Source organism: Zonotrichia leucophrys, chromosome 11 (assembly GCF_028769735.1).
Source record: "Zonotrichia leucophrys gambelii isolate GWCS_2022_RI chromosome 11, RI_Zleu_2.0, whole genome shotgun sequence".
Classification (NCBI taxonomy): domain Eukaryota; kingdom Metazoa; phylum Chordata; class Aves; order Passeriformes; family Passerellidae; genus Zonotrichia; species Zonotrichia leucophrys.
Window position 1 is genome coordinate 17,227,778 of NC_088181.1, and position 17,053 is coordinate 17,244,830.

The 17,053-nt window shown below is 40.7% G+C and overlaps 1 protein-coding gene across 4 annotated transcripts in view; it reads left to right on the forward strand.

Annotated features, from left to right (window-relative positions):
* The window catches only part of CHST8 (carbohydrate sulfotransferase 8), a 215,251-nt gene that overhangs the window by 42,179 nt on the left and 156,019 nt on the right, over nucleotides 1-17,053 (forward strand). For 3 of the 4 annotated variants that reach the window (XM_064722898.1, XM_064722899.1, XM_064722896.1), the window contains exon 2: nucleotides 5,329-5,555. In XM_064722898.1, the coding sequence (XP_064578968.1) occupies nucleotides 5,447-5,555 (109 nt within the window). In that variant the 5' untranslated portion in view covers nucleotides 5,329-5,446. Of the gene's footprint in view, nucleotides 1-2,028; nucleotides 2,096-5,328; nucleotides 5,556-17,053 lie in introns of all 4 variants that reach the window. The other variant, XM_064722897.1, reaches the window with a different exon arrangement.

Below are 17,053 nucleotides of genomic sequence, written 5' to 3' on the forward strand. Positions count from 1 at the left end.
CTAATCATCTCCACAATCTCCGGGCTAAAGTCTTTATTTCTCATCTCTCTTCTTATTCAGCTTTGAGGAGAATTAACATTTTTGTAAGGCCCCAATCATGCAAGAAAGGGTTAAAAGTTTTCAGTTTCTGTCTGTCGGTCCCGGAACGGGCTCTTACGCATGCTGCTTACACGCTGCTGCTGCGGCCGGGCAGTCTTCCTCCCCCTTCTCGCTGGCTGCTCTCCTGGGGGGGAAGGGGGGGGAAGAGGGGGGCTGGCTGCCTGAGGGCTGACTCTCTGAGACTTTCTACCTTTCCATCTTCGAAGCCCCCCCGAAGCCCCCTCTGTCTAAGCCCCAGGCCTACTACGTGGCTGGCCCCTCCCCCGCCCAGCAGCAGCGAGCCGAGCAAGAAAAAGATCTGAACTCTTCGCTCGACGATGTCTAAAGAAGAAGTGCCAAGGCAGTGCCCTGCTTTTAACCCCTGTGTATTCTCGAAAGTGTGTCTAAACTTCACTGGCTACACTAAGTGTCAGTATAAAACTCAAAACTTTCATTAGTTTGACCACAGCTTCTCAGAATTCTCACTTCTTCCTGGTCAAACCATGACAGCTGCATACCCTGATGTCACAGTCATGTTTTATGAAAAATCCTTTCCTTAGGATTTTTCCTCCTGAGAAGCTGAGAGGCCTCAGGAACAAAATGTAAACATTGATTATCTGCTGCTGTGGAATGCAACAGGTGCAGCTGTGATTGGCCCATCTTGGATGTTTGTAATTAATGGCCAATCACAGGTAGCTGGCTCAGACAGAGACCCGAGCCACAAACCTTCGTTATCATTCTTTGCTATTCTATTCTTAGCTAGCCTTCTGATAAAACCTTTTCTTCTACTCTTTTAGTATAGTTTTAATGTAATATATATAATAAAATAATAAATCAGCCTTCTGAAACATGGAGTCAGATCCTCATCTCTTCCCTCATCCAAGAACCCCTGTGAACACCGTCACACCCTGATCCCATGTTTTTCTAAGTCTTAGATTTCCTACACTCAGACTGACCTCAGCTGAAGATAACAAGGCTTTTCCTGGGGGAAAAGGGACAGCTTATTCTGCCACTTTGCTCTGCAGGGTTTTATTTTACTTTCCTTTGATGCATCAGTGTGGTTAGGGAAAGATCCAGTTCTAGATGGACCAAAGGCTGGCTCCTGAGTTTCTACCCAAGGATTACACCATGCCCTTAGATTGTATCTCATCAGTGCTGTTCTTCAACTGCCCTGTTACAGCAGACAAGGCAGAGAATATCATATTTGCAGCACTCGTGGATGAACAAACAGCCCTGAGATATCAGACACCACCCTGAGTGCAGCCTGACCCACCTCAGAGCAGGCACCAAACAGCAGAGGGGTTTCTTTTCCTGGACTGATGCAGTGCTGTAACAGCAAACTGCTCACAGTGAAAGTGTTTGGTCATTGGGCCGCCAGGCAGAGATTGCCAAAAGCAGACCTACATAGCACCACTTTCAGAGCCACTTTTGTCAGAAGATTTAAATAAATCTTTGCAGGGTCTTTCCATACTGCTTGGGAGCAGGGAGAAATTAGTTCTGCTTCTGTGTTTGTAAAGAAAATATTTGCTGCCTGGTAGTTTTGCTATAATATTTAAGTATTTTCCAGAAACATATTTGGATTATTTTTTTAACCTAAAACTGTACATCTTTTTCCTTACCAGTCTTGCATTAATGATCCAACACCCATTCTCCTATCTGATGCTAATGCTTCCTCAGCTCACAATTCATAGGAGTACTGTGCTGATTGATAAATGTCTTTGAACTGGAAAGTGCTGAGTGCTAATTACTGTCTGTGCACACTCGTACTTGTGCTGCTTTCAAGTGCAGGGCAGTCACATACCCTGGTAATGGGAAAGCTTAGGAAAATAGATATTGGTACCTAGGAGATTTATCCATCATAGGAATGTAATAAGGAAGAATAAATTAGAAGTTAGATGTTTCAATTCATTATTACACATTCTAATGAATCATTTTCCATCTGTTTAATAGGTTCAGGGCAGCTCGAAATGGAGTTCAGATTGGAAGCTGCTTGCAACCTTATCTGCTTTCACTCTGGGTAATGCCAAGAATTATAAAAATATGTTTTTGTCCATTGTGAGGAGCACAGTTAAAAAATGTGACTGCAAAGTGCAAGTCAAAGGGATTTTGGATTGATCCAAATTCTGCCCCCAGATGCTGGGACACAGGGTGGGTCAATCCAGAGCTCCTCCATGAAGCATCCATCACATGCCTGAGGAAGTACTGCCTGATGAAACTGTGAGGTCAAGCTGCACTTGGGTTTTTTGTAGGCTTTTTCCCTCATCCATCTTTAAAATGATGTGATTGGAGTGTAAAGGGTATTTTGAAATGTTTCCTTAATGAGGATACTTTGTTCGCATTTATCAGTCGTGCTAACTGCTTCCAGAGTTCCTCTGCTCCTGTAGCTCAAGGAGCAGCCTGGGAGGGCTTGGGAAGCACCTGCTCAGCATCCCTAAACCAGGCACTGCCATTCACCAGCTCTGCTCACTGAGGACATGCTAATTAAAGCCAACTGATTGGAAAAATAATTACAGGAGAATGGGGAGAGGGAAAGATTAGACCCATCATTTAGAGATCTCTGATGTTTGTGTGTTGTTGAGAGGTATCATTTTGTTGAGAAGAAAGAGGATCTCTCTTTTTCTTTCTCAGACTCCTGTGCTCGCTGCTTGCAGGAACATGCAATGGCTACAGCAGCAGTTTTTTCTTTAGTTATGCAAAACTAAAGTGTTTAAACTAAACTAAAACTAAAGAATAAAAGTGGCCTTTTATTCTTTCAAATATATGCTTTCACCTAGCTTTGTTACTGTTGTATCTTGAGGTGTCCTGGAGAGGCTGTAATGTCAAACCTAAAAGGTTTTGTATTCCTGGTCACAGTTATTCTACAGGATGTGGAATACTGTAAACATTCTAACTGTTAAAAATTGCTGTTGTAGCATTTCTTGCACTAATTAAAACCTGGCTAGGGATCTCCTTTCTTGATGCTGCCTCTACTTCAAACAAAAACATTTCAACAAATGAAATCCAGGGGAAATGGTTTCACATTTTAAGCTAATAATAATAATTGTTTTAGAAACCCATACTTGCTCAAGGGTATAATTCATTAAAAAAAGATTTTAGAATTCACCACTAAGCAAATATAAACCCTTGTTATTTGGGGGTGGATGTTTTTCAGCTGTTCCCTCTCAGGTGATGATTCTGCATTTCTCACCAGCTCTGTGTCCCTCCAGCTGGGGGCATTCCCACAGAGAGGGGCAGCACTCAGGGCTGCCAGACTGGAGCCCCTCCACCTCTCATCATCATCTTCATCATCATCATTATCATCATCATCATCTCATCATCATGGTGCCCTCCTGAAAACCCTCGGGCAGGGCACCTGCCTTGTGCCTGTTGGAGCTTCTTCCTCCCCATGGGCATAAATAGGGGACAAAAAGGAAATCCTGTATGTCAGGAAACCAAATGCAATTCTTAGAAAGCTGTGACTGGATTTAACAAGTGATGGTGTGAGTTTGGTGTTGTTCTGGCTTTGCCACCATTGGATTTGGTTGGAAGTGTCCATTCATCCAAGCCCCTGCCTGTGCAGCCAAACAAACCCTGCAAGGACCCAGAGACAGGGTGGGTTGTGTTCCCTGTGTGCTCATAACAGTGGTTGGAAGTGGAGCACACTTACTTTGAAGGGTAATCTGACTGCCCTGGTGCTTTAGAGCATTTGGCATTTAAAGGTAAATGTATGTAGTAGATGCAAATGTCCATCCATATTAGATTCACAAAAGGCACAGATGGACCTGCACAAGGACTTCTAACAACCTGCCTTTGCTAGTGCTGAAAAACTTAGCCATATCTTCTCATAGTTTTACTTGTAAAGGTGTGAGAAAAGTTTAAGGTGCAAAAAGAATACACAATCACTGTCTGCCATAATTTGAACAGAGAATAAAGATGAGTTTGCTTATGCAGAGAGAGAACGCAGGGCTCTGCATTCATTTAAGATCCAAGCATCCCCCAGTGTTCCTGGCCTGGAGCTCTGGCTGCTTTACACACTGAATAAATATAGTTGCCACTAAATAATGCTAATAACCTTATCAGTCAGAGTCACAGAATGACTTCATCTTTCACACCTCATGTTCTTCATTGATGCATTTTAGAAATTTAGGATGCCAGTATACTACAAAAAATTAAAAGCTTCCTAAGGAAACCATGAAAAGCATACAAGTTGCCCCAACACCAAATATTCCAGGCACATTAAGAATAAATCTTTAAAGACTTTTCCTGACGTAACTGCTTTGAATTATCACCTCTCCACAACCCATCCTTCCTGCAAACTGATATTATTTTGTATTTAATGATAATGATAATAATGATAGTGATGTCCTTCTGTATTTAAAATCCCCTTTGTAAACAAATCAAGCTCCAAAAACTTTCCTTTAGAACAGGATACATTTGCAGTAAAAATATTGGGAAAGCAAAGTGATTGCTACCCCTGCAGCCTGTTGCTGACCTCCAGCTGAGCCCTTGTGTTCAATGATCTACTACTGAGAAATCTGGTTACATTTTGGGCACCAGTTCCACTTGTGCTCTAATGCACAGTGTTACTGAATTTTTGTGTTACTGACAAATGCAGGATTGGCACAGCACAGAGCTGCCTCAGTGGGTGACCTGCGGTGGTTGGTCTGAGTGTGGCTGTTTCTCCTCAGAGGTGGAGCAGCAGCTGCCAGTTCTGTGTTTGGCAGCTTTCATGTTATCTCCCTTCATGGTTTTCATATTGTTTAATCAGTGAGAAATAGAAATAAAAGGTGACACACTCTTAGCAAACATTTGAGATGGATTTCTCCGAAAATAGAAGTTGTGGCATGACTGTTTTTCCACAAAATGCAATTTTTAACTATATGCTACATCATATTTTCTATATTAAAAAAAAAAAGGACATAAAATTAAAGACAACTGATGGGACAGAAATAGACTGGATCATTGCAATGAAGTGTACAAAAGAAATACTAGAGAAATCAGTTTTTTGGTCTAAATGAGAACTTTTTTCCCAAAATGCAATTTTTAACTATATACTACATCATCTTTTCTACATTTGAAAAAAAAGGACAAAAAATTAATGACAACTGATGGGATAGAAATAGACTCGATTATTTCAATTAACTGTACAAAAAAATACTTGATAAATCAGTTATTTGGTCTAAATGAGAACTTAAATCTGCTGATCTGCATTGGGAAAATAAATGTATTCTATGCTAAGTTTGATTTGATTTGTTTTTTTACTTCTTGTAGGCATATTGCACCAGAATTCCAGATGAGAGGACAAGGACTATGAGTGAAGAGTGCCCTGGAGATCACATGCAGTTCTTTTCCTGGGTTATAGAACTGGATTGATCTGAGAACAGTAATTATGAGGCTGACATGTATGTTCTCCTTCATCTTGCTGTTTGGAGCAGTTGGGCTCGTGGTCTTCATTCACCTGCAGGATCCAGAAGAAATAGTTCATCAGCAGACACCAGGTTAGCAGTCCTGTTTCTATTTGAATCACCTCCTCTTTTGTGGTCAATATTTTATACTTGTATTCTCAATGTACTTTACATATTTCATAGAGGATACCTCAAAAAAAGGTGTGTCATGCTTAATGAAGGCTACCTTGAAAGTAATTACAAATTTCTTTTTTTAAAAAAAGCATTTGCTGAAAAAAGTTCCAAGAACCAATTAATTAATTGTATGGGGACCTTTGCCAACGTGCATAGAGTCCAGCTGGGTGGAGTTAAGTTTCTGCTAAAATTAAAACCAACTTTTGCTACCAACTATATCACTGTAAATGTGAAAAGGAGAGATTTCATCAAAAGTTCTGTTCCTGGAAATGCACACCTCTGAATTTACCTTCTCTTGGATATGGTGTTCAGTGTGCCATGAGATGCAAAATAAGAGATGAATGAATGAGTCACATCAGAAACTTGAAATACTTTAGGATGCATTCACTTAATTTGCTTAACTTCAATGAAACCTTTCATAACTATTGTTCATATGCATGTCATCTTCCTGCACTGCTAACTTGAAACTATGGAGAGCCACAAAGGCCGCAGAGATGGGAGAACTGGAAAATTGTGGGCTGAAATAGCAGTTTCCTTTTAAAGGGAGGCACAAAAGTAGGAAAGGACCCAACATCTCTTGATTTACTTACAGTCCTTTTCTCTTTGACTGTGGCTGTAATGGAGGCTGCTTTAGAGCCTAGACAAATGCCAGTACAGTTACTCTCATCCAGGATAATATTCTGGGGTTTGGCCCCTGTGTTTGCTCTGAAATTGTCCCCTGACAAAACAAATGCCTCATAAAACGTTTATTCATTTGACATCTTCACCATACAGCAAACATAACTGTGTCTATTTAAAATCATTGCTAACATTTTTTAATAAGCTGAACTGGAACGCAGGGAACTCTTAAATAATTACATTAATTGCTAATTTCTGTGTCTAGGTTTGTTAAGTGCTTGTTTCCATGTCACTAAACAGTCTGTACTTTAATATGTTGTTTATTTAGTCCAACTGCACACACACCAGTTTTGAAAGCAGCCACTCAGCTGAAACTATAGAAGTAATGAATCTGCAGTGTAGTGCAAAGCAGGGAATTAACTAGTTCCTTCGGTGGTTTTGCAATTTATTTTTGTATGCTTAGATGCAAAAGAATTTAAAGATTAAAAACAGAGGTACTGGCCATATTTGACTGAAACTGGCCAGTAGTTTAGGCAAGGGGGAAAGATGTATGGACAGCAAATGCAGGCAGTACTCTCATGCATCTTAGAATGTCTATGAAAAGTTAATTTTTTGCTCCTGAGAGAAGATTTCCTAGTGTGGTCTCAAAACCAGTGCAATTTTCTATTTTTTTTGTTGTCTGTCCCTCATCTTGACCTGTTCTCTGCCATGAACCTCTTGAACGCAGACTGCTGATTGTAGTGCTCCGGGAAGTGATTTTTGAGAGCAGTGCAACTGGAGAAGGGCACACCCAAGCATATTTAAATAAAAGCAAGTTTGAACAGAGCTCCTGCCCCTGGCAGGGAAACTCAGTGTGTAATGTGTAATTGCTGTGGATACCTAAAACACAAACATGCCAACCATGCTGTTACTGCCAAAGGTGTGTAATCAATTCCTCAATTCTCACATTCAATTACTATTTATGTTAATAGGAGCCAGACTGCACCCTTGAGTAAATGGTGCTCAATACAATTACTTTTATTTCTGTTTGGCTGATTTTCATGTGTGTTAAGTGCTTTCAACTCCCAGTGGACTGAGAATGATACCAGTTATCACTGAAACATATTGGGTGACTTAAAGAACACAGGTAAAAATATCCATTAATTCCATTTCAAAATACAGGCTGGCATATTTCCTTCCTGAACAGTCTCCTGTGAAAATCTGTCAATCTCAGATGACATTTTTGGCGTGCTGAGGAGGATCCTTCCCTGGCTGTGCTCAGAGTGCTCCTCCATAAAGGGGCCTGGTTCTAATGGAGATGGGATATTGCTATAATTTGCTTGCCTGATTGCTCTCTCGAGAGAATTGAACAAATGCACGAATCATTAAGCTACTTAGGACAACAGATTCTGCATGGAAAAGCTTTACTGGATTAGCCTTTGCTTTTGTATTTCCTGTGTAGTGAAACACATTTGCCAGATGCTGGAATCAGCAGGGCTGGAGAGAAGTTGGTAACACTCATTTTCCACCAAAAAGCAGCATAGGAACCTTTGCATTGTCCAAAAGGACATTTTTCATTGTTAGTATGTTCAGTCATCTTTAATTTAGGATAGAACAACTTATGAAACAAGATTAATAAAAATACTTTGGTACTTCAGTTTTATCTGTCTGTTTCAGAAATTGTTCTTGATTGTTTAAGTCCTAGCAAGCATGACAGTGAAACCTTGATGTAATACTTAAACCAGTATAAAATCCACAGTCATAAAACTTTAAGTAATGCTTACATTACTTTCACTGAGCAAAGTACTCCTGACAGTAGCTGTTTGTGTTGATTTGTTACTATTCATTTATTCTTTCCCTGTGCTTCACATTGCTACCTAATTGTGATGCTGTACTGAGAAAGCAATATCAAAGTAATTTTCCACAACATTAGTTACAATTTTCTTCTGATCTTCCAAGTGAAAAAATCCCATCCTGTTGGCTTCTGTGAGCATATAAACCTTGATTACATTTATCTGTTGGAAACCAATGCTTACCAAGTACATGTGCCCAGGATAGAGGGTGTAGGGCCTTTTCTGCTGATTGACAAACGTGCTGCCTGTGTAGTTTATTTATATAACACACATCACTCTGAGCAGATAGATTTAAGACAAAAATCCATTTGGGCTGGGCAGAAAGCAATGTGTTAAATACAGCAGATATTCCTGTGGTCATTAAAGACACAATAACTTCACTTAGGACAGCTGTTTTCTTGGTGTGTATGAAAAGTGCTCTCAGTGGGGGAACTGAGGGTAAAAACTGAGGAGTGATGTGTGTGATGGTCATACCCCACAGAGGAAAAACAATAACAATAACACAATTACTGCAATAATTCTCCTGTATAATTGTATATGCTCCCTGCACATGCATTGGTGCACAAACACAGGCTGGGCAGGGAGTGCACTGAGAGCAGAGAAGGATTTGGGGGTCTTGGTGGCTGAGAAGCTCAACCTGACCTGTACTGGCAGCTCAGAAAGGGTTACCCTGTGCTGGGCTGGACATCAGTTTGGGCAGCATGTGAAGGAAGGTGATTCTGCCCCTCTGCCCTGCCCAGGTGAGACCCCACCTGCAGAGCTCGGGGTCCCAGCACAGGAAGGACCTGGAGCTGCTGGAGAGAGTCCAGAAGAGGTCACAGAGATGCTCCAAAGGCTGGAGCCCCTCTGGAGGCAGGCTGGGAGAGGTGGGGTGCTCACCTGGAGAAGAGAAGGCTCCAAGGACACCTCAGAGCCCCTTCCAGTGCCTAAAGCAGCTCCCTGAAGAGAGACTTGGGACAAGGGCCTGGGACAAAAAGACAAGAAGGAATGGCTTCAAACTGGAAGATATGACTTGGCTCTTATGCAAGGAGGAAAACCTTCCCTGTGAGACACTGGCACATCCGCAGAGAATCTGTGGGTGCTTCATGCCTGGAAGTATTCGAGGCCAGAATGGTTTTGGACAGCCTGAACTAGTGAAAGGTGTCCCCAGCCCAGGGCAGTGGAGCTGGAACTAGATGATCTTCAAGGTTCTCTTCCACCCCAAACCATTCCACAGCTCTAGGATTTCATGATATAAAACTTGCCTTCTCCAATAATCATGCCATTATTCTTAAACAGACATACTAAAGTATTTGTTCTAAGTCAAGCACATTTGCACATGGTGCACAAGAAAAAATTAATACATATAACCCCATCCTGATGCTAATGCATAAATCTCCTGTCTGTAACAAGATATTAAACATGAAAAAAACTTTAATAAAATATTTAGCCACTCCACCACTCTGTTGGTCCTGGAACTGATGCTGGTTTGGGTTTTGCCTTTTTTTCCTTTTATATGTTCTCTCTCTATATATTATTTTATATATGTATATATGTAATATATAATACATAATATACATAATAATATCAATAATAATACTACACAACATATGTATTTTTTCACATATATTTGTAGCTCTGTAGCCTATTGTATCAGTAGCTAATTTTCCCATAATTTTCCATAGCCTTTCCCTAGGCAGGAAGACAAAACAAATTCCAGAGCTCCAAGCCCCTGGGGATACAAGGCCCCTCTCTTATCTTGGTTCTGCCTTGGAACCAAGGCTGAGAACAACTCTTCCAGATCCATGTCATGGACCAAGATCAGCTGGTGCTGAGGGGGGGACTACAGAGAAGGAGCTCGACCTGGGGGAAATTGAATCACCACTTGTCCTCCTAATTGGTGCTTTTTATCAATTATGCAAATTTCCTAAAACCTCTAAATATGTACTGATCCCTGTGGGGGTGAGCTTTTGTGGACATCTTTCCATAATTGCTCCTGAAGGCCTTCAAATAAAGATGCTCTTTTATAATACATCCTTACTAAAATGATCTCGAGTTTCATTTCCATGTTGGAAAAAAGGCAATGGAAGCTCAAAAGAGAAGGGTCCTGTCTAGCCTGTGGTAGCAGAAGGTTTCTTCAGCACAGAGGGCTGGGTAGGACAAAAGAGAGCAACCTGGACCAACAACAACACTGAGAGTTGAAATGTGGTCTTCGAGGGAGCCCAGGATGGGGAAGAGATGAGAATCTGACTCCATGTTCTCTGAAGGCTGATATTACAGGATATTATATGATATATGATATGATAGTACATGATATATGATATTATATGACATTATATGATACAATATTATATTATAGAATGCTATACTAAAACTAAACTAGAGAAAGAGAAGGATACAGACAGAAGGCTTAACAAGAATGAATCATAAAAACCCATGCCTGACTCCTCAGAGTCTGACACAGCTGATGGTGATTGGTCAATAAGTAAAAACAATTCACATGGAACCAATCAAACATTCACCTTTTGGTAAACAATGGCCAAGCCACATTCCAAAACAGCAAAGCAGGGAGAAGCAAATCAGATAATTATTGTTTACGTTTCTCTCTGAGGCTTCTCAGCTTCCCAGGAGAAGAAATCCTGGGCAAAGAGGATTTTTCAGAAAATGTGGCAGTGACATCGAAGGGCACAGCATATCCTGAGAGATCTCTGGTGGATTTCAAACACCACAGAGCCACAGAGCAGGCAGTCCATGGGCTGGAGACAGGGCTGTGGTGATGGGTGAGGTCCTGAGCACCAGGAGGGATCTCTGCTCCCACATGGGACACAGTAAATAGCTGTACCACACTGCCCATGGCTGGACACTGTACTTGACACTCTGTGCTCCATGGACTGCAGTCTGTCATTTTAAAATGGCACAGACTTTTCTAATAGGAGATTTTGCCATATAAAAAGTAGAGAAAGTATTAGTAATCTTCTATATAAGTCTGTGGGGGGAAAAAATATTACCGCATTTTTGCCATATGGTTACTGAATTCACAAAGCTGTAAGAGTTTTCAGTTTGAACTTTTAAGATGAATATATATGGTCACATGCTCATCTGGGAGCTGAAAAAAGGTGGAAAATAGATCTCAGATGATCTATATTGTAAAAGCTCCTAAAGGGTGAAAACACAGAATGGCTTTGCACTCTGACTGTATCAGAATTTGAAAGTCAAATATGAATATAAGCAAGCCTGAAACTCATCTGACTGAGATTTTCCAGTGATTGCCATCTTACCTCATTGACCACTTTCTAACATTATTCTATCATCCTCTTTACTTTCTGCTTTACTGAGGGTGTGATGGGGAGGAGAGGGAGGAAGGGCTGGCACAGGGGCAGCACAAGAGAGCCACAGCAAATATTGCAGCAGCCTTAGAATAAACACCAGTACTCCAGCTGGACTGAAAGTTACCTTTTCAGAGCACACACACCTTGTTACTCACATCTACACTCCTATGCACATCTCCATAATGTACATCTCCATAATGCTGTCCCATTCATCATTTGTTTGCCAGAATGGAAAATTTCTATGAAAATAGTTGAAAACAAACTACATTGTATAATTTCGGAAGTAATTTTCCTGCCATTTGCACCTTACTGCTTTTAGAAGCTAGAAGCCATTTAATCTCCTTCTCACCTGCCAGTATTAGCAGAAACAATGAGCAAAGAATCTGGTGGCTGTAGCAGAGGTGAGGTGGCTTGCTGGTGTTTTTTTGAGGCAGAAGAAACATCTGTTATGTGTGTGAGGGCAGTTCTGCCAGCTCAGGAGAGACTGAACCTTCTGCAGTCACATACTCTGAGTCTTCTTAAACTGAACTTCCCCAGAAAAGAACTTCCCTGCAGACTGGTTCACAATGGTCTGGGAAAAAAAGAGAAATATCTGTTTCCTTGTCTGGAACTTAGTAGGGTCTTATGAGTCTTTTCTGCTGCTTGAAACACTTGTGGTTTGACTGTGAATGTGAACCTGGTTGTTCTTCACATTGCAAAGAAGTGCTAGCAATGACTTGATGAGCCTGCTGCTATAAGGGATCAAACCCTGGCCAGATGGTTTCAGAGGAAACCCCACACCACCCTGCCAGTGCAAATCTGCTCAGAAGAAATGTAGTTTAGTGTAGAAAGCAATAACAAATAAGCTGTTTTATCACCAGTGTACTAGAGAGAGGTTGTCTCCCACAACCTTCTCCCTGCTTTCATGACTATGCCATATTCTTGGCAGTCTTATAAAAATGCAGCATTTATTTATTACATGGTATTGGGAAGGCACCACTTTTTTCCCCCTTTCCCTTTCCTTTCCTTTCCTTTCCTTTCCTTTCCTTTCCTTTCCTTTCCTTTCCTTTCCTTTCCTTTCCTTTCCTTTCCTTTCCTTTCCTTTCCTTTCCTTTCCTTTCCTTTCCTTTCCTTTCCTTTCCTTTCCTTTCCTTTCCTTTCCTTTCCTTTCCTTTCCTTTCCTTTCCTTTTTTTAGTTTGTTAGCATTCTTGAGCCTAAACCCTAGTAAAGCAATTACAGCTCTTATGCTATAGCTATTATATTATATTATATTATATTATATTATATTATATTATATTATATTATATTATATTAATTATATTATATTATATTATATATTATCTAATGAGAGGAGCTGTGTGGGGTTTTTGTTGGAAAACAAACAGAGAGACTAGTTCTGCTAAATACTTTAAATACTTTAAATAAATGGCAGCCCAGCATTTATTTGACCAGTATTTCCTGTCACCATCAGCAAGTTTTTCACAGGAGCCACAGCACTGAGATGTTCAGGCTGTGGAACTGGGATCCAAAGCTGCTGTGGTTTGTTCCTGTCTTGCCCTGCTGCTCATAGTTTGTGCAGTATTGTGTTGTATCAGACAATTCACCCACTCTGTGTTTCCATTTCCTCTTATAAAGGGAATTCTCTGCAGAGGATTCAAGGTACCTAAGGACTTCTAGATACCACAACAAAAACCACCCAACCCTATTAAATATGATGTTATCACCAAATTCAGTGCATTACCAGCAGCAGTCACAACCCCTCTGCAGTCAGTGGTGCACACACACAGCAGATGGCTGAACCAGATCCCCTGCCCTTTTATTTGATGCCATAAAAACCATGCCAATTAATCCCAAATGTGTTTATCAGCATAAAGCCAGAGTGATGTAGTGCTGACTCACTCCCACAGGGCGCCTTTCACTCCCACAAATTTCCCCATCCTCCCTCTTTCTGGGAGCATTTATTCTCTGACTGGTTAAAAAAAATAATAAAAGGTTTGATATTTCCTTTAAAGCTCAGTTTTTATAACTGTCAGAGGTTGACACTTTGTTGTTGTGTCTGGCAAATAAAAAAAGCAACAAACTGCCATCTCTGAGCTGCATTCATTTATGGTGCTTGGCAGCACATCATGGGCAAAACTCAGCCGCACCCTGTCAGAGGACTCTCAGAATGGCAGATTCCTGAAAATATATTCCCAGGGAATGAGCCTGGATGCTTCTAAGATTCCCCTGGACGTTTTCAGAAGCGTTACAAAAATGTGCAAAAGTTGATCAGCAGACTTTAGTTTCACCACAAAACATTTATTCTAAATATAAGGCTGTATTTAATTTTCCATAGAAAACGTGTCTGCACTAGAAAGCCTCCTCCCATATGTCAGCTATCATTCAATTTGCATGATTTTTAAAATGTAGTAACATATTGAGGAGCTTAAGTCAGTTTAAAATACTTCCTGGATTTTCTGCAGTTTATGCCATTTTAAACATGTTTTATAATATGTGTTTCCATTTCTGAAAGTTATTAATATTCCCTTAAAAGCTTAACCAAAACTTCCTCTCTCCAGCAATATCATCCTTTTTCATTTAGTAAACATTAATTTTCCTTTCATGATTCTAGTGGAGCTTGAAATTAAAGGTGGCTTTCTTCCCTATTATGGCTTTCTATGTGAATCAGCATCAAAACTGCCAGTTTACTGCTTTAGCACCAGTCAAGAGAGCAAAAAATCAAATAACCAAAACCAAAGTAAACCAAACTTCTTGGAGACATCTTTACCATTTTCTCCAAACCAATAATCTATCTATTTTTGAAAATAAATGACTGGATTGAGATCTGTCACCACTTGAGATACACAAGGTAGTTAACTAATTTTAATTTTATTCTGTATAGGCCCTCTCCTGTGAGGCACCATCTCACAGCAACAGTGCAATAAAGCACTTCCCCATCAACTGAGAGCCTCAGCTCCTCATTCTGCTTCAGTGCCTCAAGGGCTCTGCTGCCCAAGGGTCAGAGCATTCTGCATCTTGTGAAATTAAGTCCCATCCTTGTCACTTTTTGTTCTCAGCCACTTCAGAAGATCTATGTGGTGATTAAGGGTCAAAATGCTCCTGCCAGGCCCTTCCAGTGCTGCCACTTCTGCACATCAGGGCAATTGAGAGATGCTCTTTCCCTCTTTGCTTTAAAATCACCATCCATACCTACAGAAATTGAGTCTTTTGGGTCTTCTGTTCCTGTGCTTGGTTGGAAATCACACATTTTCTCACACAGCTCTTGACAGGGACTGTATGTCTGATATTTTGCTCCTTGTGGCCCATTAGCCAAGAAATCTGTGTGCACAGACTTTGGGGGTCCCTAAATGAGGAAAGCAAAACCCGAGGATGTGTGTGCACAGGGCCTGGGGGAAGGCAGGGACATCAGGTCCCTTGATGGAGCAATTGTGACTGGACAGCCTCAGGAGGGAAAAAAGCAGGGTGAGGATGAAATTCCTCATCCTTCAAGGCTCCACTGCCCTGTTCCTTCTGTATTATAATTCATTTACCCTTCTCCTTCCACTTGGCAGTGCTAAGCTTCCTGTAATGGTGGTGCAGATGATGCTTGGGACAAACAAAGGGATTTTGGCTTTAGAATTACTTCAGGCTTGAATTTCCAGGAGTCTTTGGATGAGTGGCTGGTGTGGAAGCAGAGGACACACACAAATCCTTGTTGTGGCCAGGGGGACAGAAAGCACAAACCTAAACAGAGGAAACTGGTCACTTGATGAGGGATATCTCCTTTTCTCAAGCTGTAGGTAGTACACAAGGGCCAAGGTCCTACATAGCAGTTTCCAGCTTGTTGCATTTATTTTCTTGACTTGTTTGACTTGTCTTCATTTGTTAATGAAGTCTTGCACAAGTTAATACCCCTAAATCAGAGCACGGGAGAGATTACAGGCAGCAATCACTGCTGCTCTGTGTGAATGCAATGCAGCTTTAATTGGGCCCTCCTAATTGTGTGTGCAGCTGCTCAGGAAAACATGATGATGCTTATCTCATACAGGAAAACAAACTCTGCTCACTATTCCACTGTAAACAAGTGAGAAGGTGTGTATTCAAATGGTCACAAAAGTAAATATACCCACCTGCAGGCAGGCACCAGGAATTTTATGCCATAGCAAAGCAATTCTGTACTCACTGAGACTTTAGTGTAGTTCACTGTAATTGTTTAAAACTCATCCTAAAGTGTGACAGTGTTCACAGGGGTCTGAGGATGAGAGAAGAGATGAGAATCTGACTCCATGTTTCAGAAGGCTTGATTTATCATTTTATGATATATATTGTATTAAAACTATACTAAAAGAATAGAAGAAAGGATTTCATCAGAAGGCTGGCTAAGAATAGAAAAAGAAGGAATGATAACAAAGGCTTGTGACTGACTGAGACAGTCTGGACAGCTGGGCTGAGATTGGCCATTAATTAGAAACAACCACATGAGACCAATCCCAGATGCACCTGCTGCATTCCACAGCAGCAGATAACCATTGTTTGCATTTTGTTCCTGAGGCCTCCCAGCTTCTCAGGAGGAAAAATCCTAAGGAAAGGATTTTTCAGACAATATCATGGCTACACTAAAGACTGTGTGGAGAACTTAAACAGGGCTGGGACACCATTCACATGCTCAAGGCAAACATCAGCACCTCAGCCACAGAGTGCACTTGGATACTGTGAGCAGCCAATACTGATTGCAAACTCTGCTTTTCTGTGAGTGTTAAACTGAAACCTGCCCCTCCCCTTCATTCAGCTCAAGAGATGCTATTTCCTTGTAAACAGGAGGCTTCCTACAATCACTACATAATTAAAATTCCCATTATTCTGCATTTATGAGCTGCTCATTCTCCTGCTGGTGAAGGGAATTGAGTTGCTCAAGAATGTTCCAAGTCAGGTGTTATTGACACCTCTGCACTGGTGATGTGAGTGTGCAGTGCTGCATGCAAACCACGTCCCTACCTGCTCCAGTGGTGTATGCCACCAATACCTGCAGAAGGCTTCATGATCTGTATTTTGTAGGAGAAAAACAAAATGAACAGACCTTACCAAACCATTATAACAACAGAGTTAAGAACAAAAGGCATATGATCTCTCCTATATTTCTCCTAGAGTGGAGGAGGAACAGGGAAAAAAATGTGTGCAGCAGAAAAATGGTGGGCAAGGAGGTCTGAGAAACATCAGCTGACACAACTTCTTCACATTTGAAATTGTCTAATGAAAGGAGCTTTGTGAGGTTTTTGTTGGAAAACATACAGAGAGACTAGTTCTGCTAAATACTTTAATATTTTTAATGGAAAAATATTATTAAAATAAAAATTTTAATCAGATGAGAATATAACATAAAAATTATTGCAGTTTTATAATGCATGGTAATAGGCAATGGGTCCAGAATCTCTGTGACTGAAGTACTACAATGCAGACAAAGGAAGTATGAAAATGTACATTTACTAAAGTCACCTTACAGTAGATAACAAACTTAGAAAGAGCACCTGGAATTTTTAAAGCCCTAAATATTTCCAAGGAACAGTAATGATATAATTATATGATAGTTCCATATACAAATCTTTGGAACGTAATACATTCTTAATGTCTACACGTTTGCACGCCATATTTTTCCTCCTGCTTTTTTCCAGAGATCAAATTATATATTCAGTATATTCTGAT